General features: G+C 42.9%; 3 protein-coding genes across 3 annotated transcripts; all 3 read left to right on the top strand.

Annotated features, from left to right (window-relative positions):
• Window positions 1-203: 203 nt before the first annotated feature.
• LOC106578904 (pepsin A-like) lies at window positions 204-6,038 on the top strand. Its single transcript, XM_045701925.1, has 7 exons — window positions 204-209; window positions 4,235-4,352; window positions 4,450-4,568; window positions 4,712-4,909; window positions 5,107-5,181; window positions 5,399-5,497; window positions 5,633-6,038. The coding sequence occupies exons 1-7, from the start codon at window positions 204-206 to the stop codon at window positions 5,768-5,770; spliced, it is 753 nt and encodes a 250-aa protein (XP_045557881.1). The 3' UTR covers window positions 5,771-6,038.
• Window positions 6,039-10,375: 4,337 nt separating this feature from the next.
• LOC106578899 (pepsin A) lies at window positions 10,376-13,997 on the top strand. The gene is made up of 9 exons (XM_014158142.2): window positions 10,376-10,478; window positions 11,443-11,593; window positions 11,848-11,965; window positions 12,063-12,181; window positions 12,325-12,521; window positions 12,815-12,931; window positions 13,082-13,223; window positions 13,441-13,539; window positions 13,678-13,997. The coding sequence occupies exons 1-9, from the start codon at window positions 10,423-10,425 to the stop codon at window positions 13,813-13,815; spliced, it is 1,137 nt and encodes a 378-aa protein (XP_014013617.2). The 5' UTR covers window positions 10,376-10,422; the 3' UTR covers window positions 13,816-13,997.
• Window positions 13,998-17,924: 3,927 nt separating this feature from the next.
• Window positions 17,925-21,743, top strand: LOC106598987 (pepsin A). The gene is made up of 9 exons (XM_045702370.1): window positions 17,925-18,027; window positions 19,114-19,264; window positions 19,519-19,636; window positions 19,732-19,850; window positions 19,991-20,187; window positions 20,477-20,593; window positions 20,744-20,885; window positions 21,103-21,201; window positions 21,424-21,743. The coding sequence occupies exons 1-9, from the start codon at window positions 17,972-17,974 to the stop codon at window positions 21,559-21,561; spliced, it is 1,137 nt and encodes a 378-aa protein (XP_045558326.1). The 5' UTR covers window positions 17,925-17,971; the 3' UTR covers window positions 21,562-21,743.
• The last annotated feature ends 1,760 nt before the right edge of the window (window positions 21,744-23,503 follow it).

The following is a 23,503-nucleotide window of genomic DNA, read 5'->3' as shown; positions in this document are numbered from 1 at the left end:
ACACCCACCCAGAGACACCCACCTCTCCGAGGCAACAAAGCCCACCCACAGGAGCTCTGGCCTGGGCCTGGGCACCAGGCCTTCCAGGTGTCCTGGAGCCAGCCAGTTTCCTAGACATCGAGGCAGACACTCAGGGAGCTCTCACTCGGCTGATACAGCTCAGAGGCCCCCCCAGGCTTCTAGTGGAGGTGGAAGAGATCAACATGAAGGCCCTGGAGCGAGGTGCAGGGCAAACCTGGATTTCAGAGGGCCCTGAGACAGACAGAGATTGAGAGAGAGAGAGAGAAATGGAGAGAGAGAGACTGACAGAAAAGTGCCTACTACTATGGGTATATAGTGTATGAACCTTTAAGGTTCCACTAAGCTATGAAGTGTGTACTATACTTCAAGATACAAGTTTTCCCACTGTTGTTTACCTATTTATTAGCGCTTCTGCGTTTGAAATTCAACTTATGTATGATGGGATTTTTTACCTATTTACTAGTGCTTCTGTGTTAGAAATGGACACACCTAATCAATCAAGGCTTTTTCTTTATTTGTACTATTTTCTACATTGTAGAAAAATAGTGAAGACATCAAAACATGAAATTACACATATGGAATCATGTAGTAACTAAAAAAGTGTTCAACAAATAGTAGCCACCCTTAGCCTTGATGACAGCTTTGCACCCTCTTGGCATTCTCGCAACCAGCTTCACCTGGAATGCTTTTCCAACAGTCTTGAAGGAGTTCCCACATATGCTGAGCACTTGTTGGCTGCTTGTCCTTCACTCTGCGGTTGAACTCATCCCAAACCATGTCATTTGGGTTGAGGTCGGGTGATTGTGGGGGCCAGGTCATCTGATGCAGCACTCCATCACTCTTCTTCTTGGTAAAATAGCCCTTACACAGCCTAGAGGTGTGTTGGATCATTGATCTGTTGAAAAACAAATGATAGTCCCACTAAGTGCAGATGATAGTCCCACACCAGATGGGATGGCGTATCGCTGGAGAATGCTGTGGTAGCCATGCTGGTTAAGTGTGCCTTGAATTCTAAATAAATCACTGACAGTGTCATCAGCAAAGCACCCACACACCATCACACCTCCTTCTCAATGCTTCATGGTGGGAACCACACACACAGAGATCATCCGTTCACCTACTCTGCGTCTCACAAAGACACGGCGGTTGGAACCAAAAATCTCAAATTTGGACTAATCAGATCAACGGACAGATTTCCACCGGTCTAATGTCCATTGCTCGTGTTTCTTGACCCAAGCAAGCCTCTTTTTCTTATTAGTGTCCTTTAGTAGTGGTTTCTTTGCAGCAATTCAACCATGAAGGCCTGATTCATGCAGTCTCCTCTGAACAGTTGATGTTGAGAAGTGTCTGTGAACACTTTGAAGCGTTTATTTGGGCTGCAACCTGAGGTGCAGTTAACTCTAATGAACTTATCCTCTGCAGCAGAGGTAACTCTGGGTCTTCCTTTCCTGTGGTGGTCCTTATGAGAGCCAGTTTCATCATAGCGCTTGATAGTTTTGCGATTGCACTTGAAGAAACTTTAAAAGTTCTTGACATTTTCCGTATTGACTGACCTTCATGTCTTTCAGTAATGATGGACTGTCGTTTCTCTTTGCTTATTTGAGCTGTTCTTGCCATAATATGGACTTGGTCTTTTACCAAATAGGGCTATCTTCTGTATACCACCCCTACCTTGTCACAATACAACTGATTGGCTCAAACGCATTAAGAAGGAAAGAAATTCCACAAATTATCTTTTAACAAGGCACACTTGTTAATTGAAATGCATTCCAGGTGACTACCTCATGAAGCTGGTTGAGAGAATGCCAAGAGTTTGCAAAGCTGTCATCAAAACATATTTCGATTTGTTTTCATTCCCTAATCACACTGAATGTATTTAGTCCTCTGTTTCCCTCCATGTCTTTGTGTGAAATTGTTTTGATGTTATGTGTGTATTGTTACGCGCCAGACTTTTGTTTATTGTTCCATGTTTTGGGCACGTTGTTATGTACTTCTGTGCTTTCGTTTGGACTGGAATTAAAAGTGTCCCTGTTAACTACACTCTGCTCTCCTGCACCTGACTTCGCCTCCAGTACACACCCGTAACAAAACTTATGACAATTATAACTAACGGTCGTCGTAATGGATGGACCAAGGCGCAGCAGGTTGAGTGCTCATATTTAACTTTTAATGTGAACACTTAATAAACAAAACAAGAAACCGATAAATGGACGACAAACAGTCTTGCTGTCATGTCCTGACCAGTAATAGGGGTTATTTGTTATTGTAGTTTGGTCAGGACGTGGCAGGGGGTGTTTGTTTTATGTGGTTCGGGCTATGTATTTAGGTAGAGGGGTGTTTGGTTTATGTGGTCCGGGGTTTGTTAGTCTGTTCTATGTTAGTGTATTTCTATGTTCTGTCTAATCTATTGTAGTTCTATGTTTAGTTAATTGGAGTTGGACCTTCAATTGGAGGCAGTTGGTTATCGTTGCCTCTGATTGAAAGTCCTATAATTAGGAGTTTGTTTGTCATGGGATATTGTGGGAGATTGTGCTTGTTTACCAACGATGCTGATGTAAGCATGAGAATGGATAGCACTTAACACTTTCCACTATGTCAGGCAGCAGAGAAGGCAGAAACATGTATTTTGGCGTCTTCTTCCTAAATTAATTATTGATCCACCAGGAGAACTTTAGTTTGAAATAAACAATTTGATTACTGATGACCTATAGGTATTCTGGTGTAATTCAGCAAATTCCTATAATATCATAGTGTCATGACGTTGGCCTCTTTTGGTACAGGGAGGACAGTTGACCCCCTCCCCTTTTGCACCATCCCCCAACCTACCTTCCCCCACCCAGTCCCTGTGTGAAGGAGTGGTAAAATTCCAGGAGAGTCTCTGGCCACATGGCCCATAGAGAGACACAGGAAATTCTTCCAACTCACAGAATTGGGGAGCCAAGCGACATTTGTGTTCTGGAGAAGGTATGGAAGATTGGTGAAGAATCCAGCTACGAACTGGTCCGCTTGGTACAATTTTGTGATACTCAGAAGAGACAATATAGCCATATTACCATAAAACTGTTTATATAATAGCCTCAGCTTGAGACTTGCATCATAATGGTTGTATAAAATGTATTAATAAGGATAAAGCTATTTGTAATACATTGAGATGCTATGTACTGATGTTAATGTGATAGAATTGGATTTCTGTACCAAGCTTCACTCAGCCATCGGCACGCCCCAAGGGACACAGACAGGACCAGGCGTCATTTGACAAGCCTGTTCAAGGGTCACTATAAAACTATACCCTGAGCTACATTTCTCCAGACCAGGCCTCCACTCCATGGCCAATAGGTTTTACCATCCAATTCCTCTACTGAAAGTGAACTACACCACGTGGTTAACTTTTAGACTATCGAGACCGACAGAATAAGAACAAGTCTTTGATATTAATTATTAGTCTGCAGCTAAGTAAATTATATCATCGAATGCGAAGACCAACGAAACATCCATTCTATAACGACATTAATGAATGTCGCTTTGAAAGATCCATTCTAACCGAGAGAGAGAGAGAGAGAGAACTCTCCATCAGAACGACGCTCGAACAAGGATCCCGACGACACATGAGCGTAAATATATATTGATTGCAATTGTTCCCGAATGAGTGAGCCTTCAATTGTCAATTGTTAATATTAATGAACTCTGTGTAACTTCTCAGCTGACCGTTTATGACCCATTGTCTAACAGACCAGCCATGCCTGTTAGCCATTAGGGCACATTACTATACCAATCATTTGTGACGATAATTACTGTTTGTATGTTTTCTGTTAATTACTTAGTGTAGTAAATAAATGATTTTAAGACAATTGATGTATGGATGATTTTAGTAAAGACTGGGTTCGTGCAGATACAACAATTTACGACGTTTGGAATGAGACTGAACGCGAGGTAAAATACACCATTTAAATCAGAAGATAATCGGCCTATATTATAATATAGGAAAGTTATATTAGGAAAATTATAACTTTGTAATCTGAATATTCTCCTTGGTGCCCCGATCTCCTAGTTAATTACAATTAAACGATTAATCAGTTTGATCGGGTGATAATAATTACAGGGAGTTAATTGATAAACATGTCTTCAGTTTAATGGTACCCCAAAGACACGACAATAGGGTAGGGGGAGGTATTTATTAATACAAATAATTATTTCATTATTTGATCTTCTCTAGTTGGCTTACTTTGGAGTGATCTCCATTGGAACTCCACCTCAGTCCTTCACTGTCATCTTTGACACTGGCTCATCCAACCTGTGGATCCCCTCCATCTACTGCAGCAGCGCAGCTTGTGGTTTGTAACGCACACACGCACAAACACACACAGACACGCACAAACACACACACACACACAAACACTCCCAGACTAATCGTGTCTCCCCTCTTTCCAGCCAACCACAACAAGTTCAACCCCGGTTTGTCCTCTACCTTCAAGAATGCTGGAAAGAGCCTGTCCATCCAATACGGCACTGGCAGTATGACTGGCTTCGAGGGCTTCGACACCGTTGTGGTAAGGAACAGAATTCAACACAACAACATGAGGACTGGAAACATTGTGTAGATTTCAGTACTATCTCAAATATTATCCTCTTCTTCCTTCTTCCTCTCCCCTCTTCTTCTCCTCCACTTCCTACTCCTCCTGGTCCTCTGTAGGTGGGTGGGATCCCTGTGAAGAACCAGATCTTTGGGCTGAGTCAGTCGGAGGCTCCCTTCATGGCTCATATGAAGGCTGATGGTATCCTGGGTCTGGCTTACCCCCGCCTGGCAGCCTCTCAGGCCACACCAGTCTTTGATAACATGATGACCCAGCATTCTCTGGGTCATCATGTTGTTCTCTGTCTACCTGACTCGGTGAGTGGTCAGAGTGGAGGTCAACAAGGGCTGTGTCTGAAATGGAACCCTAATCCCTATATAGTGCACTACTTTTGACCAGAGCCACATGGCTCCCAAATACCATCATGACTTGGCGGACATGGAACTATGAACTGATGCAACCTCTCTCTGTCTCTCTCTCTGTCTCTCTCTCTGTCTCTCTCTCTGTCTCTCTGTCTGTGTTGTCGTCCATCTTCAGTAACATCTCCAGCATGGCCCGTGCTGTGGGAGCCTACTCCGCCAACGGAGACGTAAGTCATATAATATTGTTTTGGTGATGTGTCACGAAGAACCAGGCATAATGTTTTGTAAATGATTTGTTCCCATTACCACTACTGACATAACTCAACAAGATCCAGAAAAGAAGTCATACAGTCTACCTCACAAAGCAAACGCTGTTTAATTCATCGTCTCTCTCTCCTCTCATATCTCTCTCTCCTCCCTCTATTTGTCTCTCTCTCTTTTCAGAATGTGGTGAACTGTAACAACATCAACAACATGCCAGCGATGGTCTTCCACATCCACGGACAGGCCTTCACTCTCCCAGCCTCCACCTACGTCCGCCAGGTGTGTGTGTGTGTGTGTGTGTGTGTGTGTGTGTGTGTGTGTGTGTGTGTCTGTGGTGTGTGTAGATCTTACGTAGCCATGAAGTGACTGTAACATTGTTTTGACTAGTTCTCTCTCTCTCTGCCACCCATACAGTCCACCTACTATGGCTGCCGCACCGGTCTCCATTCTAGTAACTCTGACCTGTGGATTCTGGGTGACATCTTCATCCGACAGTATTATTCCATCTTCAGCAGAGCCCAGAACATGGTGGGTCTGGCCCTGGCTAGATAATCAAACACAGATCAACAATGGATCCCGTAACGCCATATGAACAACAAAATGAGCGTATCTCTCCAGTGCAATCGTATATATTCTAAAGCTAATTTGTGTAGTTTGTGATAGGAAGTGATACTGCTCTATGTCTATAACTGTTACTAGTTCATCCAAAATAATAAAATGGAGTCTTAGCGTGATGAGTGGTCTGATGGTCTTTTTTGGTTCATTCGTGCTATGATTATGAATAAAGCACGCACTGCATAATCAATCTGAAAACATAAAACCTATGTCCATGCATCTATTCACTTCATTTCCTGTAGTGCCACCATGTGGCCAATCATGTGACTACTCTATGGCCCCAAACTCTGTGCCAAAACTGGCAGAGTTGGTTGGAGAGTTGGACTTGCTGTGTCAAGCAAAAGTAGGCAACCACTTCACTGAGCCAGCCAGTCCTTTGACAATGACAAGGCACATTGGATTATGGAGGTTAAGACTCTCAAGCACATGGTCGTCATGAAAAAAATAAAAAATGCCGCTTTGCCCAGCTCTCTGCTAAGTACCACTCTCCTGAGAGGTGACAAGCCGCACAGCCAATGATTTAAATATACACTAGATCAGTGGTTCCCCAACTCTTTATAGTCCCGTACCCCTTCAAACATTCAACCTCCAGCTGCCTACCCCCTCCAGCACCAGGGTCAGCGCACTCTCAATGTTGTTGACATCATTTTAAGCCTGCCACACACACACTATACGATACATTTATTAAACATAAGAATGAGTGTGAGTTTTTTATCACAACCCGGCTCGTGGGAAGTGACAAAGAGCTCTTATAGGACCAAGGCACAATTAATAATATAATAATCAATAATTTTGCTCTTTATTAAACCATCTTACGTATAAAATTGTGAATAACTCACCACAGGTTAATGAGACGGGTGTGCTTGAAAGGATGCACATAACTCTGCAATGTTGGGTTGTATTGGAGAGAGTCTCAGTCTTAAATCATTTTCCACACACAGTCTGTGCCTGTATTTAGTTTTCATGCTAGTGAGGGCCGAGAATCCACTCTCACAGGGCATCAGTGAGAGTGGACTTGCAAAGTGGTTGCAAAGTGCATCAGTATCTTAAAAGCGCGATTTGCCAAGGCAGGAAACTCTTAGCGCAGCCCAATCCAGTAATCTAGCAGTGGCATCTGGTTAAATAAAGTAACATTTTCACAGAACTGCTTGTTGCAATTTGGAGGCAGGGCATGAAAGGCATAACGAATCCAGTGGTTTGTGTCATCCGTTTTTTGGAAAGTACCTGCGTAATTGCGCACCCAACTCACTCTGGTGCTTCGCTATATCACATTTGACATTGTCCATAAGCTTGAGTTAATATGCACACAAAAAAATCATACAATGATGGAAAGACCTGTGTGTTGTCCTTGTTTATGCAGACAGAGAAGAGCTCCAACTTCTTAATCATAGCCTCAATTTTGTTCCGCACATTGGATATAGTTGCGGAGAGTCCCTGTAATCCTAGATTCAGATCATTCAGGTGAGAAAAAACATCACCCAGATAGGCCAGTTGTGTGAGAAACTCATCATCATGCAAGCGGTCAGACAAGTGAAAATTATGGTCAGTAAAGAAAACTTAAGATCATCTCTCAATTTAAAAGAAATTTGTCAATACTTTGCCCCTTGATAACCTGCAGACTTTTGTATGTTGTAAAAGCGTTGCATAGCGCAGAAAATACACGAGCGTTCAGGGGCCTTAAAATAAACATCCTTAAAGTCTAATTGTAACTTTAAAATGATATTATGTGAGCTAACATTAAAATAAGCATCCTTAAAGTCTAATTTCTAGGAAGTACTAATGGTACTGTCCCCATTCATACACAGGTGCTTTTTGAAAGTGTCACGACTTCTGCCGAAGTCGATGCCCCTCCTTATTCGGGTGGTGCTCGGCAATCGATGTCACTGGTCTTCTAGCCACCATTGATCCGTTTTTCATTTTCCATTGGTTTTGTCTGGTGTCCTTACACACTTGTTTCTTATCCCAGTAATTACATGTTGTGTATTTAACCTTCTGTTTCCCTTCATTTCTCTGTCGGTGATTGTTTGTTATGTTATGTACGTGTTGTTTATGTATCGGTGTGCGACGGGTTATTTTTACCTGGAATATTTAGTACGTTGGTTTTGGGAGTTTGTTTTCTTTAATAAATACTCCATTTTGAACCACTTTGGTTTCTCCTGCACCTGACTTCCCTGCCACCTACATAAACGTATTATGACACAAAGCCTATGTCAAATTCTCCAGTGACTTTAATTGGCTCCAATTAGTTTAATTGGCTCCAATGAGTGTAATTGACTCCAATGCCTGTAATTGACTCCAATGAGCGCAATTGGTGCCAATGAGTGTAATTGACATCAATGAGTGTAATTGACTCTATTGACTGTAATTGGCTCCAATGAGTGTAATTTACTCCAATTCGTTTAATTGGATCCAATGTGTGTAATTGTCTCAAATTAGTTTAATTGGCTCCAATTAGTTTAATTGGTGCCAATGAGTGTAATTGACTCCAATGCCTGTAATTGACTCCAATGAGCGCAATTGGTGCCAATGAGTGTAATTGACATCAATGAGTGTAATTGACTCTATTGACTGTAATTGGCTCCAATGAGTGTAATTGACTCCAATTCGTTTAATTGGATCCAATGTGTGTAATTGACTCCAATGAGTGTAATTGACTCCAATGAGTGTAATTGACTCCAATGAGTGTAATTGACTCCAATGTGTGTAATTGACTCAATGTTAGGAGTTGAGAAATAAAGTTGACATCAATAGAAAGAAGATATTCTCATATTTTCTACTGTAGGTAAATCCAACATATTTATTCTGTTGTTGCTAGCGATATTCGTGAAACATACAAATATATTTACTATTTGTTTGACTTTTTGGGGTTTTGTTTTACATATTTTCTCAGGACCCATGCAGTACCTCTCCGGTTGAATAACCCTGCTTTACGGTGTTCTGCAGTTTAGAGATAAAAGACTTCCCACTGGGGACAGACGTCAGTTCAACGTCTAGTTTTTATTTACATTTGGTTCTGTTGTCAACTAATGTGAATAAAACGTGAAATCAACCGTTGGATTTAGGTTAAAAGTTGGGTGACAAAAATACAAAATTCCCTTACGTTGATGACTTGTTGCAAATCCAATCAGTTTTTGAAGCAATATCTCAAGACATCAGACAGGAAGTTGAAGCTTGGTCGCAAATGGGTCTTCCAAATGGACAATGACCAAAATACTTTCAAAGTTGCGGCAATAAGGACAACAAAGTCAAGGTATTGGAGTGGCCTTCACAAAGCCCTGACCTCAATCCTATGGAAAATATGTGGGCAGAACTGAAAAAGCTTGTGCGAGCAAGGATAACTACAAACCTAACTCAGTTACACCAGCTCTGTCAGGAGGAATGGGCCAAAATTCACCCAATTTATTGTGGGAAGCTTGTGGAAGGCTACCCGAAGCGTTTGCTACCAAATACTAATTGAGTGTATGTAAACTTCTGACCCACAGGGAATGTGATGAAATAAATAAAAGCTGAAATAAATAATTATCTCAACTATTATTCTGACATTTCACATTCTTAAAATAAAGTGGTGATCCTAACTGACCTAATACAGGGAATTTTTACTAGGATTAAATGTCAGGAATAGTGAAAAACTGAGTTTAAATGTATTTGGCTAAGGTGCATGTAAACTTCTGACTTCAACTGTACATATTCGGGGGGCTGGGGTTGTTTACCTTTTACTTCTTGTGTATCTATTGTATAAAACAATATTTAAATGGAGGATAATTTCTTTCATCTCAAAGGACCATGGCATATATATTTTTCTTGCTGATCAATGAAGACATACGGCCACTTGGCCCAGAAGTAACGTTGTGTTTTGTGTTGAATGTCCTATATATTTTCTATTTGAAACATATAGTGACATTTATCTTTAAATAATCACCAAGATATTTGTTAACATTGTGAATGTTCTCATAAATGTGCCATGTTAGTTAATGAAATAATCCCTTGCTGATAGGCATCGTATTCTAACAGAGATACAGTAATCTTAATAAGGCTGCCTAATCCAAAAGTAAACCGTGTGAGGGAAAAGTGTGCTGATTGGAGGGTATTTGCAAGTGGGGACCTTTACTTTATATCACTGAGTCAACACAAGACATCTCATCTCCTAGAGAGAAGTCTGGCAGGTTAGCCATTATATGATTAGAACTGGCACTTTTCAACAGTATACACATATTACTGTAATGTAGCCATTGGAACCAACATACTGTGGACTACCGAGGTAATCGTTAGATTGACATTGTCTCGAGGTCGTCCATTATTTCACCAGTACTTATCATGGCAGGTGGAAACGCTCTTATCGTAGCGATAAAGGAATGCAGAGGTAGAACTGTGGACCGTCTATATATAAGGCAACACACACACGTCTCAGATCACTCATCCACAGGCATCTACAGGTGAGTCTGGTTCCTTTCAAGGTCTCTACTTTGCTTGGTTTGCGCTGAGCAAAAGAACTGCGATACATTGCGTTTGATGGGTTGATTGACGAATTGCTTCTTTGCACAGGTGAACGAGTTCTACAGGGGACAGCTGAGCAGACCAGCCATCGCATCATGAAGTGGGCTATCGTTCTGTGTGCCATGGTGGCACTCTCCGAATGCATCATCCAGTACGTTAATCCTACTATACTCCTGCTATACTCCTGCAATACTCCTGCTATACTCCTGCTATACTCCCGCTATACTCCTGCTGTACTCCTGCTATGGTCCTGCTATACTCCTGCTATACTGCTACTATTCTTCTGCTATTCTCCTGCTATACTCTTTCAATAAACCCACTATTCTCCTGCTATACTCCTACTATTCTCCTGCTATACTCCCGCTATACTCCTACTATACTCCTGCTATACTTCTACTATTCTCCTGCTATTCTCCTGCTATACCCCTGCAATACTCCTACTATACTCCCGCTATTCTCCCGCTATATTCCTGCTATACTCCTGCTATACTCCTGCTATACTCCTTCTATTCTCCTGCTACACTCTTGCTACACTCCTGCTATACCCCAACTCTACTCCTGCTATACTCCTACTATACCTCTGCTATACTCCTGCTATACTCTTGCTACACTCCTGCTATACTCCTACTATTCTCCTGCTATTCTCCTGCTATACTCCTGCTATACCCCTGCTATAACCCTATACTCGTGCTATACTCCTGCTATACTCCTACTCTTCTCCTGCTATACTCATACTATTCTCCTGCTATACTCCTGCTATACTCCTGCTATACTCCTGCTATACTCCTACTATTCTCCTGCTATACTCCTACTATACCCCTGCTATCCTCCTGCTATACTCCTGCTATTCTCCTGCTATACCCCTGCTATACTCCTGCTATACTCCTGCTATACTCCTGCTATACTCCTATATTTACATTACACAACAGATCAGAAGGCAGTGAAAGGAATAATACCCCAAAATGAGTGAATGATTTGAATAGTCACACACAGTTGTTTAGCCTATGCTGCCATAAAGTTTATTGCAATGGTTTGACCAGAAAGTCTTGGACCTTTGACCAGAAACTTGCTGGAACTGAGCTACTTGCCTAACCAGACTTTGTCCTCCTCAACAGGGTGCCGCTGATCAAGGGGAAGAGTGCCAGGGAGAGCCTGGAGGAGCAGGGTCTGTGGGATGAGTACAGAGGGAAGTTCCCTTTCAACCCCACCAGGTTTGACGACCAGAGCCTCTCTGTCTCCAGCGAGCAGATGACCAACGACGCTGATGTAAGCATGAGAATGGATAGCACTTAACACTTTCCACTATGTAAGGCAGCAGAGAAGGCAGAAACACATCTTTTGGCGTCTTCTTCCTAAATGAATTATTGATCCACCAGGAGAACTTTAGTTTGAAATCAACAATTCGATTACTGATGACCTATAGGTATTCTGGTGTAATTCAGCTAATTCTTATAATATCATAGGGTAGGGGGAGGTATTTATTAATACAAATAATTATTTCATTATTTGATCTTCTCTAGTTGGCTTACTTTGGAGTGATCTCCATTGGAACTCCACCTCAGTCCTTCACTGTCATCTTTGACACTGGCTCATCCAACCTGTGGATCCCCTCCATCTACTGCAGCAGCGCAGCTTGTGGTTTGTAACGCACACACGCACAAACACACACAGACACGCACAAACACACACACACACACAAACACTCCCAGACTAATCGTGTCTCCCCTCTTTCCAGCCAACCACAACAAGTTCAACCCCGGTTTGTCCTCTACCTTCAAGAATGCTGGAAAGAGCCTGTCCATCCAATACGGCACTGGCAGTATGACTGGCTTCGAGGGCTTCGACACCGTTGTGGTAAGGAACAGAATTCAACACAACCACATGAGGACTGGAATCATTGTGTAGATTTCAGAACTATCTCAAATATTCTCCTCTTCTTCCTTCTTCCTCTCCCCTCTTCTTCTCCTCCACTTCCTACTCCTCCTGGTCCTCTGTAGGTGGGTGGGATCCCTGTGAAGAACCAGATCTTTGGGCTGAGTCAATCGGAGGCTCCCTTCATGGCTCATATGAAGGCTGATGGTATCCTGGGTCTGGCTTACCCCCGCCTGGCAGCCTCTCAGGCCACACCAGTCTTTGACAACATGATGACCCAGCATCTCGTCAACCAGGACATGTTCTCTGTCTACCTGACTCGGTGAGTGGTCAGAGTGGAGGTCAACCAGGGCTGTGTCTGAAATAGAACCCTAATCTCTATACAGTGCACTACTTTTGACCAGAGCCACATGGCTCCCACATACCATCATGGCTTGGCAGACATGGAACAATGAACTGACGCAACCTCTCTCTCGCTCTCTCTCTCTCTCTCTCTCTCTCTCTCTCCTTTCTCTCTCTCTCCCCCCCCCTCTCTCTCCCCCCTCTCTCTCTCACCCCTCTCTCTCTCCCCCTCACACTCCTCCACTCTCTCTCCCTGTTGTCGTCCATCTTCAGTAACTCTGCGGTAGGTAGCATGGTGACCTTCGGAGGCGTTGACCCCAACCACTATTACGGCCAGATCGCATGGATCCCCCTGTCCTCTCAGATGTACTGGCAGATCACGGTCGACAGGTACTGTTGCAGTTACAGAACGTTTTATAGAGTTATAAATGGTTATTAATGGGTTATATAATCCTATGAAACTGGTAGATTAAGTGGTTAAGTGCAGTTCTCAAGCAGCCATCTCCTCCTGATCTGTGTATATATGTGTGTCCATTGCAGTGTGACTGTGAACGGCCAGATTGTGGCCTGTAACGGCGGCTGCCAGGCTATCGTGGACACCGGCACCTCTAATATTGTGGGACCTCAGGCCGACATCTCCAGCATGGCCCGTGCTGTGGGAGCCTACTCCGCCAACGGAGACGTAAGTCATATAATATTGTTTTGGTGATGTGTCACTAAGAACCAGGCATAATGTTGTGTAAATGATTTGTTCCCATCACCACTACTGACATAACTCAACAAGATCCAGAAAAGAAGTCACACAGTCTACCTCACAAAGCAAACGCTGTTTAATTCATCGTCTCTCTCTCCTCTCATATCTCTCTCTCCTCCCTCTATTTGTCTCTCTCTCTTTTCAGAATGTGGTGAACTGTAACAACATCAACAACATGCCAGCGATGGTCTTCCACATCCACGGACAGGCCTTCACTCTCCCAGCCTCCACCTACGTCCGCCAGGGTGTGTGTGTGTGTGTGTGTGTGTGTGTGTGTGTGTGTGTGTGTGTGTGTGTGTATGGTGTGTGTAGATCTTACGTAGCCATGAAGTGACCGTAACATTGTTTTGACTAGTTCTCTCTCTCTCTGCCACCCATACAGTCCACCTACTATGGCTGCCGCACCGGTCTCCAGTCTAGTAACTCTGACCTGTGGATTCTGGGTGACATCTTCATCCGACAGTATTATTCCATCTTCAGCAGAGCCCAGAACATGGTGGGTCTGGCCCTGGCTAGATAATCAAACACAGATCAACAATGGATCCCGTAACGCCATATGAACAACAAAATGAGCGTATCTCTCCAGTGCAATCATATCTATTCTAAAGCTAATTTGTGTAGTTTGTGATAGGAAGTGATACAGCTCTATGTCTATAATTGTTATTAGTTCATCCAAAATAATAAAACGGAGTCTTAGCGTGATGAGTGGTCTGATGGTCTTTTTTGGTTCATTCGTGCTATGATTATGAATAAAGCACGCACTGCATAATCAATCTGAAAACATAAAAACTATGTCCATGCATCTATTCACTTCCTTTCCTGTAATGCCACCACGTGGCCAATCATGTGACTACTCTATGGCCCCAAACTCTGTGCCAAAACTGGCAGAGTTGGATGGAGAGTTGGACTTGCTGTGTCAAGCAAAAGTAGGCAACCACTCCACTGAGCCAGCCAGTCCTTTGACAATGACAAGGCACATTGGATTATGGAGGTTAAGACTCGCCATCATTTTAAGCCTGCCACACACACACTATACGATACATTTATTAAACATAGGAATGAGTGTGAGTTTTTATCACAACCCGGGTCGTGGGAAGTGACAAAGAGCTTTTATAGGATCAAGGCACAAATAATAATATAATAATCAATACTTTTGCTCTTTATTAAACCATCTTACATATAAAATTGTGAATAACTCACCACAGGTTAATGAGAAGGGTGTGCTTTAAAGGATGCACATTACTCTGCAATGTTGGGTTGTATTGGAGAGAGTCCCAGTCTTAAATCATTTTCCACACACAGTCTGTGCCTGTATTTAGTTTTCATGCTAGTGAGGCCCGAGAATCCACACTCACATAGGTACATGGTTGCAAAGGGCATCAGTGTCTTAAAAGCGCGATTTGCCAAGGCAGGAAACTCTGAGTGCAGCCCAATCCAGTTATCTGGCAGTGGTTTCTGGTTAAATAAAATATTCACAGAACCGCTTGTTGCAATTTGGAGGCAGGGCCTGAAAGGCATAACGAATCCAGTGGTTTGTGTCATCCGTTTTGGGAAAGTACCTGTGTAATTGCGCACCCAACTAACTCAAGTGCTTCTCTATATCACATTTGACATTGTCCGTAAGCTTGAGTTAATTTGCACACAAAAAATCATACAATGATGGAAAGACCTGTGTGTTGTCTTTGTTAATGCAGACAGAGAATGTAACGGGTGTCTTGAGGATCAGACCAAAACGCAGCGGGAACGTGTATACTCATCTTCTTTTTAATGTTGAAGAAGGAAAACAAACAAATCACGTATACAAAAACAATAAACGACACTAAACAGTCCTGTCAGGTGTACAGACACAAAACAGGAGACAACTACCCACAAAATCCCACAGAAAAACACCTCTCTTAAATAGGACCTTCAATTAGAAGCAACTAGGAGCAGCTGCTTCCAATTGAAGGTCAACCCCATTAACTAAACATAGAACTAGACATACTAGATAAACATAGAATATACTAACATAGAACATAGCCCAACAAACCCCGAAACACTCGTAAGAGGGGTGTTTGTTTCATAATAACATAACCCAACAAACCCTGAACCACATAAAAAAAAACCCTGCCACGTCCTGACCAAACAACAATAACAAACAACCCGTTTACTGGTCAGAACGTCACAGAGAAGCAAGCGGTCAGACAAGTGAAAATGATGGTTAGTAAAGAAAACTTAAGCTGGTCTCTGAATTAAAAATAATGTGTGAATACTTTGCCCCTTGATAAGCAGCACATTTCTGTATGTTGTAAAAACGTTGCATAGTGCAGAAAATACACGAGAGTTCAGGGGCCTTAAAATAAACATCCTTAAAGTCTAATTGTAACTTTAAAATTATATTATGTGAGCTAACATTAAAATAAGCATCCTTAAAGTCTAATTTCTAGGAATTACTAATGGTACTGTCCCCATTCATACACAGGTGCTTTTTCAAAGCCTATGTCAAACACTCCAGTGCCTGTAATTGGCTCCAATGAGTGTAATTGGCTTCAATGAGTGTAATTGGATCCAATGTGTGTAATTGGCTCCAATTTGAGTAATTGACTCCAATTAGTTTAATTGGCTCCGATGTGTGTAATTGACTCCAATTTCTTTAATTGGCGCCAATTAGTGTAATTGAGTCCTATGTGTGTAATTGACTCCAATGTGTGTAATTGACTCCAATGAGTGTAATTGACTCCAATGAGTGTAATTGACTCCAATGAGTGTAATTGACTCCAATGTGTGTAATTGACTCAATGTTAGGAGTTGAGAAATAAAGTTGACATCAATAGAAATAATATATTGTCATATTTTCTACTGTAGGTAAATCCAACATATTTATTCTGTTGTTGCTAGCGATATTCGTAAAACATACAAATATATTTAGTATTTGTTTGACTTTTTGGGGTTTTGTTTTACATATTTTCTCAGGACCCATGCAGTACCTCTCCGGTTGAATAACCCTGCTTTACGGTGTTCTGCAGTTTAGAGATAAAAGACTTCCCACTGGGGACAGACGTCAGTTCAACGTCTAGTTTTTATTTACATTTGGTTCTGTTGTCAACTAATGTGAATAAAACGTGAAATCAACCGTTGGATTTAGGTTAAAAGTTGGGTGACAAAAAGACAAAATTCCCTTACGTTGACGACTTGTTGCAAATCCAATCAGTTTTTGAAGCAACATATCAAGACATCAGTCAGGAAGTTGAAGCTTGGTCGCAAATGGGTCTTCCAAATGGACAATGACCCCAAGCAAACTTCCAAAGTTGTGGCATATTCCTTTCAAAGTTGTGGCAATAAGGACAACAAAGTCAAGGTATTGGAGTGGCCTTCACAAAGCCCTGACCTCAATCCTCTGGAAGATTTGTGGGCAGAACTGAAAAAGCTTGTGCGAGCAAGGATAACTACAAACCTAACTCAGTTACACCAGCTCTGTCAGGAGGAATGGGCCAAAATTCACCCAATTTATTGTGGGAAGCTTGTGGAAGGCTACCCGAAGCGTTTGCTACCAAATACTAATTGAGTGTATGTAAACTTCTGACCCACAGGGAATGTGATGAAATAAATAAAAGCTGAAATAAATTATTCTCTCAACTATTATTCTGACATTTCACATTCTTAAAATAAAGTGGTGATGCTAACTGACCTAAAACAGGGAATTTTTACTAGGATTAAACGTCAGGAATTGTGAAAAACTGAGGTTAAATGTATTTGGCTAAGGTGCATGTAAACTTCTGACTTCAACTGTACATATTCGGGGGGCTGGGGTTGTTTACCTTTTACTTCTTGTGTATCTATTGTATAAAAAAAGATTTAAATAGAGGATAATTTTTTTAATCTCAAAGGACCATGGCATATATATTTTTCTTGCTGATCAATGAAGACATACGGCCACTTGGCCCAGAAGTAACGTTGTGTTTTGTGTTGAATGTCCTTTATATTTGCTATTTGAAACATATAGTGACATTTATCTTTAAATAATCACCAAGATATTTGTTAACATTGTGAATGTTCTCATAAATGTGCAATGTTAGTTAATGAAATAATCCCTGGCTGATAGGCATCGTATTCTAACAGAGATACAGTAATCTTAATAAGGCTGCCTAATCCAAAAGTAAACCGTGTGAGGGAAAAGTGTGCTGATAGGAGGGTATTTGCAAGTGGGGACCTTTACTTTATATCACTGAGTCAACACTAGTCATCTCATCTCCTAGAGAGAAGTCTGGCAGGTTAGCCATTATATGATTAGAACGGGCACTTTTCAACAGTATACACATATTACTGTAATGTAGCCATTGGAACCAACATACTGTGGACTACCGAGGTAATCGTTAGATTGACATTGTCTCGAGGTCGTCCATTATTTCACCAGTACTTATCATGGCAGGTGGAAACGCTCTTATCGTAGCGATAAAGGAATGCAGAGGTAGAACTGTGGACCGTCTATATATAAGGCAACACACACACGTCTCAGATCACTCATCCACAGGCATCTACAGGTGAGTCTGGTTCCTTTCAAGGTCTCTACTTTGCTTGGTTTGCGCTGAGCAAAAGAACTGCGATACATTGCGTTTGATGGGTTGATTGACGAATTGCTTCTTTGCACAGGTGAACGAGTTCTACAGGGGACAGCTGAGCAGACAAGCCATCACATCATGAAGTGGGCTATCGTTCTGTGTGCCATGGTGGCTCTCTCCGAATGCATCATCCAGTACGTTAATCCTACTATACTCCTGCTATAACTCCTGCAATACTCCTGCTATACTCCTGCTGTACTCCCGCTATACTCCTGCTGTACTCCTGCTATGGTCCCGCTATACTCCTGCTATACTGCTACTATACTACTACTATTCTTCTGCTATTCTCCTGCTATACTCCTGCTATACTCCTGCTGTACTCCTGCTATGGTCCCGCTATACTCCTGCTGTTCTGCTACTATTCTTCTGCTATTCTCCTGCTATACTCTTTCAATAAACCCACTATTCGCCTGCTATACTCCTACTATTCTCCTGCTATACTCCCGCTATACTCCTACTATACTCCCGCTATACTCAAGCTATACTCCTGCTATACTTCTACTATTCTCCTGCTATTCTCCTGCCATACCCCTGCAATACTCCTACTATACTCCTGCTATTCTCCCGCTATATTCCTGCTATACTCCTGCTATACTCCCGCTATACTCCTGCTATACTCCTACTATTCTCCTGCTACACTCTTGCTACACTCCTGCTATACCCCAACTCTACTCCTGCTATACTCCTGCTATACCTCTGCTATACTCCTGCTATACTCCTGCTACACTCCTGCTATACTCCTACTATTCTCCTGCTATACTCCTGCTATACCCCTGCTATACCCCTATACTCGTGCTATACTCCTGCTATACTCCTACTCTTCTCCTGCTGTACTCATACTATTCTCCTGCTATACTCCTGCTATACTCCTGCTATACTCCTGCTATACTCCTACTATTCTCCTGCTATACTCCTACTATACCCCTGCTATCCTCCTGCTATACTCCTGCTATTCTCCTGCTATACCCCTGCTATACTCTTGCTATACTCCTGCTATACTCCTGCTATACTCCTATATTTACATTACACAACAGATCAGAAGGCAGTGAAAGGAATAATACCCCAAAATGAGTGAATGATTTGAATAGTCACACACAGTTGTTTAGCCTATGCTGCCATAAAGTTTATTGCAATGGTTTGACCAGAAAGTCTTGGACCTTTGACCAGAAACTTGCTGGAACTGAGCTACTTGCCTAACCAGACTTTGTCCTCCTCAACAGGGTGCCGCTGATCAAGGGGAAGAGTGCCAGGGAGAGCCTGGAGGAGCAGGGTCTGTGGGATGAGTACAGAGGGAAGTTCCCTTTCAACCCCACCAGGTTTGACGACCAGAGCCTCTCTGTCTCCAGCGAGCAGATGACCAACGACGCTGATGTAAGCATGAGAATGGATAGCACTTAACACTTTCCACTATGTAAGGCAGCAGAGAAGGCAGAAACACATCTTTTGGCGTCTTCTTCCTAAATGAATTATTGATCCACCAGGAGAACTTTAGTTTGAAATCAACAATTCGATTACTGATGACCTATAGGTATTCTGGTGTAATTCAGCTAATTCTTATAATATCATAGGGTAGGGGGAGGGATTTATTAATACAAATAATTATTTCATTATTTGATCTTCTCTAGTTGGCTTACTTTGGAGTGATCTCCATTGGAACTCCACCTCAGTCCTTCACTGTCATCTTTGACACTGGCTCATCCAACCTGTGGATTCCCTCCATCTACTGCAGCAGCGCAGCTTGTGGTTTGTAACGCACACACGCACAAACACACACAGACACGCACAAACACACACACACACAAACACTCCCAGACTAATCGTGTCTCCCCTCTTTCCAGCCAACCACAACAAGTTCAACCCCGGTTTGTCCTCTACCTTCAAGAATGCTGGAAAGAGCCTGTCCATCCAATACGGCACTGGCAGTATGACTGGCTTCGAGGGCTTCGACACCGTTGTGGTAAGGAACAGAATTCAACACAACAACATGAGGACTGGAATCATTGTGTAGATTTCAGAACTATCTCAAATATTCTCCTCTTCTTCCTTCTTCCTCTCCCCTCTTCTCCTCCACTTCCTACTCATCCTGGTCCTCTGTAGGTGGGTGGGATCCCTGTGAAGAACCAGATCTTTGGGCTGAGTCAATCGGAGGCTCCCTTCATGGCTCATATGAAGGCTGATGGTATCCTGGGTCTGGCTTACCCCCGCCTGGCAGCCTCTCAGGCCACACCAGTCTTTGACAACATGATGACCCAGCATCTCGTCAACCAGGACATGTTCTCTGTCTACCTGACTCGGTGAGTGGTCAGAGTGGAGGTCAACCAGGGCTGTGTCTGAAATAGAACCCGAATCCCTATACAGTGCACTACTTTTGACCAGAGCCACATGGCTCCCACATACCGTCATGGCTTGGCAGACATGGAACTATGAACTGACGCAACCTCTCTCTCTCTCTCTCTCGCTCTCTCTCTCTCTCTCTCTCTCCGTTCTCTCTCTCTCTCTCTCTTATCCCCCCTCTCTCTCTCCCCCTCTCTCTCTCCCCCTCACACTCCTCCACTCTCTCTCCCTGTTGTCTTCCATCTTCAGTAACTCTGCGGTAGGTAGCATGGTGACCTTCGGAGGCGTTGACCCCAACCACTACTACGGCCAGATCGCATGGATCCCCCTGTCCTCTCAGATGTACTGGCAGATCACCGTCGACAGGTACTGTTGCAGTTACAGAACGTTTTATAGAGTTATAAATGGTTATTAATGGGTTATATAATCCTATGAAACTGGTAGATGAAGTGGTTAAGTGCAGTTCTCAAGCAGCCATCTCCTCCTGATCAGTGTATATATGTGTGTCCATTGCAGTGTGACTGTGAACGGCCAGATTGTGGCCTGTAACGGCGGCTGCCAGGCTATCGTGGACACCGGCACCTCTAATATTGTGGGACCTCAGGCCGACATCTCCAGCATGGCCCGTGCTGTGGGAGCCTACTCCGCCAACGGAGACGTAAGTCATATAATATTGTTTTGGTGATGTGTCACGAAGAACCAGGCATAATGTTGTGTAAATGATTTGTTCCCATCACCACTACTGACATAACTCAACAAGATCCAGAAAAGAAGTCACACAGTCTACCTCACAAAGCAAACGCTGTTTAATTCATCGTCTCTCTCTCCTCTCATATCTCTCTCTCCTCCCTCTATTTGTCTCTCTCTCTTTTCAGAATGTGGTGAACTGTAACAACATCAACAACATGCCAGCGATGGTCTTCCACATCCACGGACAGGCCTTCACTCTCCCAGCCTCCACCTATGTCCGCCAGGTGTGTGTGTGTGTGTGTGTGTGTCTGTGTCTGTGTGTGTGTGTGTGTCTGTGTGTGTGTGTGTGTGTGTGTGTGTGTGTGTGTGTGTGTGTGTGTGTGTGTGTGTGTGTGTGTGTGTGTGTGTGTGTGTGTGTGTGTGTGTGTGTGTGTAGATCTTACGTAGCCATGAAGTGACTGTAACATTGTTTTGACTAGTTCTCTCTCTCTCTGCCACCCGTACAGTCCACCTACTATGGCTGCCGCACCGGTCTCCAGTCTAGTAACTCTGACCTGTGGATTCTGGGTGACATCTTCATCCGACAGTACTATTCCATCTTCAGCAGAGCCCAGAACATGGTGGGTCTGGCCCTGGCTAGATAATCAAACACAGATCAACAATGGATCCCGTAACGCCATATGAACAACAAAATGAGCGTATCTCTCCAGTGCAATCGTATATATTCTAAAGCTAATTTGTGTAGTTTGTGATAGGAAGTGATACAGCTCTATGTCTATAATTGTTATTAGTTCATCCAAAATAATAAAACGGAGTCTTAGCGTGATGAGTGGTCTGATGGTCTTTTTTGGTTCATTCGTGCTATGATTATGAATAAAGCACGCACTGCATAATCAATCTGAAAACATAAAAACTATGTCCATGCATCTATTCACTTCCTTTCCTGTAGTGCCACCACGTGGCCAATCATGTGACTGCTCTATGGCCCCAAACTCTGTGCCAAAACTGGCAGAGTTGGATGGAGAGTTGGACTTGCTGTGTCAAGAAAAGTAGGCAACCACTCCACTGAGCCAGCCAGTCCTTTGACAATGACAAGGCACATTGGATTATGGAGGTTAAGACTCGCCATCATTTTAAGCCTGCCACACACACACTATACGATACATTTATTAAACATGAGAATGAGTGTGAGTTTTAATCACAACCCGACTCGTGGGAAGTGACAAAGAGCTTTTATAGGACCAAGGCACAAATAATAATATAAGAATCAATACTTTTGCTCTTTATTAAACCATCTTACATATAAAATTGTGAATAACTCACCACAGGTTAACGAGAAGGGTGTGCTTGAAAGTATGCACATAACTCTGCAATGTTGGGTTCTATTGGAGAGAGTCTCAGTCTTAAATTATTTTCCACACACAGTCTGTGCCTGTATTTAGTTTTCATGCTAGTGAGGGCCGAGAATCCACTCTCACATAGGTACGTGGTTGCAAAGGGCATCAGTGTCTTAAAAGCGCGATTTGCCAAGGCAGGAAACTCTGAGCGCAGCCCAATCCAGTAATCTAGCAGTGGCTTCTGGTTAAATAAAATATTCACAGAACCGCTTGTTGCAATTTGGAGGCAGGGCCTGAAAGGCATAACGAATCCAGTGGTTTGTGTCATCCGTTTTGGGAAAGTACCTGTGTAATTGCGCACCCAACTCACTCAGGTGCTTCTCTATATCACATTTGACATTGTCCGTAAGCTTGAGTTAATTTGCACACAAAAAATCATACAATGATGGAAAGACCTGTGTGTTGTCCTTGTTAATGCAGACAGAGAATGTAACGGGTGTCTTGAGGATCAGACCAAAACGCAGCGGGAACGTGTATACTCATCTTCTTTTTAATGTTGAAGAAGGAAAACAAACAAATCACGTATACAAAAACAATAAACGACACTAAACAGTCCTGTCAGGTGTACAGACACAAAACAGGAGACAACTACCCACAAAATCCCACAGAAAAACACATCTCTTAAATAGGACCTTCAATTAGAAGCAACTAGGAGCAGCTGCTTCCAATTGAAGGTCAACCCCATTAACTAGACATACTAGATAAACATAGAAATATACTAACATAGAACATAGCCCAACAAACCCCGAAACACTCTAAACTTTCACCCAGCTTACATAATAACATAACCCAACAAATCCCGAACCACATAGAAAAACACCCCCTGCCACGTCCTGACCAAACTACAAATAACCCCTTTACTGGTCAGAGCGTGACAGTTCCCCCCCCCCCAAAGGTGCAGACCCCGGTTGCACCTAAAACAACGAAGCAAAACCTAATCCAATAATTCTAAACATAAACAAAAAAATAATCCCCAACTAAAGGGAGGGAAGGGAGGGTGGCCACCGTCACCGACGGTTCTAGTGCTACACGCCCCCTCTTCAACCCACCTACTATGGAGGTGGCTCAGGCTCCGGCCTTACTCCCCAACCTAACCTGTCCACCCCCGCTAAATACTTATTAAATGTTTCCCCTCCCGAAGTCTCTGGGCTATGGCCCATCGCTGAAGACCTCGGTCTGATGTGCGTCG

Source organism: Salmo salar, chromosome ssa19, assembly GCF_905237065.1.
Source record: "Salmo salar chromosome ssa19, Ssal_v3.1, whole genome shotgun sequence".
Classification (NCBI taxonomy): Eukaryota; Metazoa; Chordata; class Actinopteri; order Salmoniformes; family Salmonidae; genus Salmo; species Salmo salar.
The sequence above is the reverse complement of the archived record's forward strand: the minus strand, read 5'-3'. Positions and strand labels throughout refer to the sequence as shown.

What these genes read in the sequence shown, in the direction of transcription:
- LOC106578904 (XM_045701925.1), top strand. An exon ending in AGGGCTTCGACACCGTTGTG is followed by an intron (nt 4,569 to 4,711) that starts GTAAGGAACAGA and finishes GGTCCTCTGTAG; the next exon opens with GTGGGTGGGATCCCTGTGAA. An exon ending in TTCTCTGTCTACCTGACTCG is followed by an intron (nt 4,910 to 5,106) that starts GTGAGTGGTCAG and finishes TCTGTCTCTCTG; the next exon opens with TCTGTGTTGTCGTCCATCTT.
- LOC106578899 (XM_014158142.2), top strand. Translation starts at nt 10,423, where the DNA reads ATGAAGTGGGCTATCGTTCTGTGTGCCATGGTGGCACTCTCCGAATGC. An exon ending in AGATGACCAACGACGCTGAT is followed by an intron (nt 11,594 to 11,847) that starts GTAAGCATGAGA and finishes GATCTTCTCTAG; the next exon opens with TTGGCTTACTTTGGAGTGAT. An exon ending in CCTCCACCTACGTCCGCCAG is followed by an intron (nt 13,540 to 13,677) that starts GGTGTGTGTGTG and finishes CCACCCATACAG; the next exon opens with TCCACCTACTATGGCTGCCG.
- LOC106598987 (XM_045702370.1), top strand. Translation starts at nt 17,972, where the DNA reads ATGAAGTGGGCTATCGTTCTGTGTGCCATGGTGGCTCTCTCCGAATGC. An exon ending in AGGGCTTCGACACCGTTGTG is followed by an intron (nt 19,851 to 19,990) that starts GTAAGGAACAGA and finishes GGTCCTCTGTAG; the next exon opens with GTGGGTGGGATCCCTGTGAA. An exon ending in CCTCCACCTATGTCCGCCAG is followed by an intron (nt 21,202 to 21,423) that starts GTGTGTGTGTGT and finishes CCACCCGTACAG; the next exon opens with TCCACCTACTATGGCTGCCG.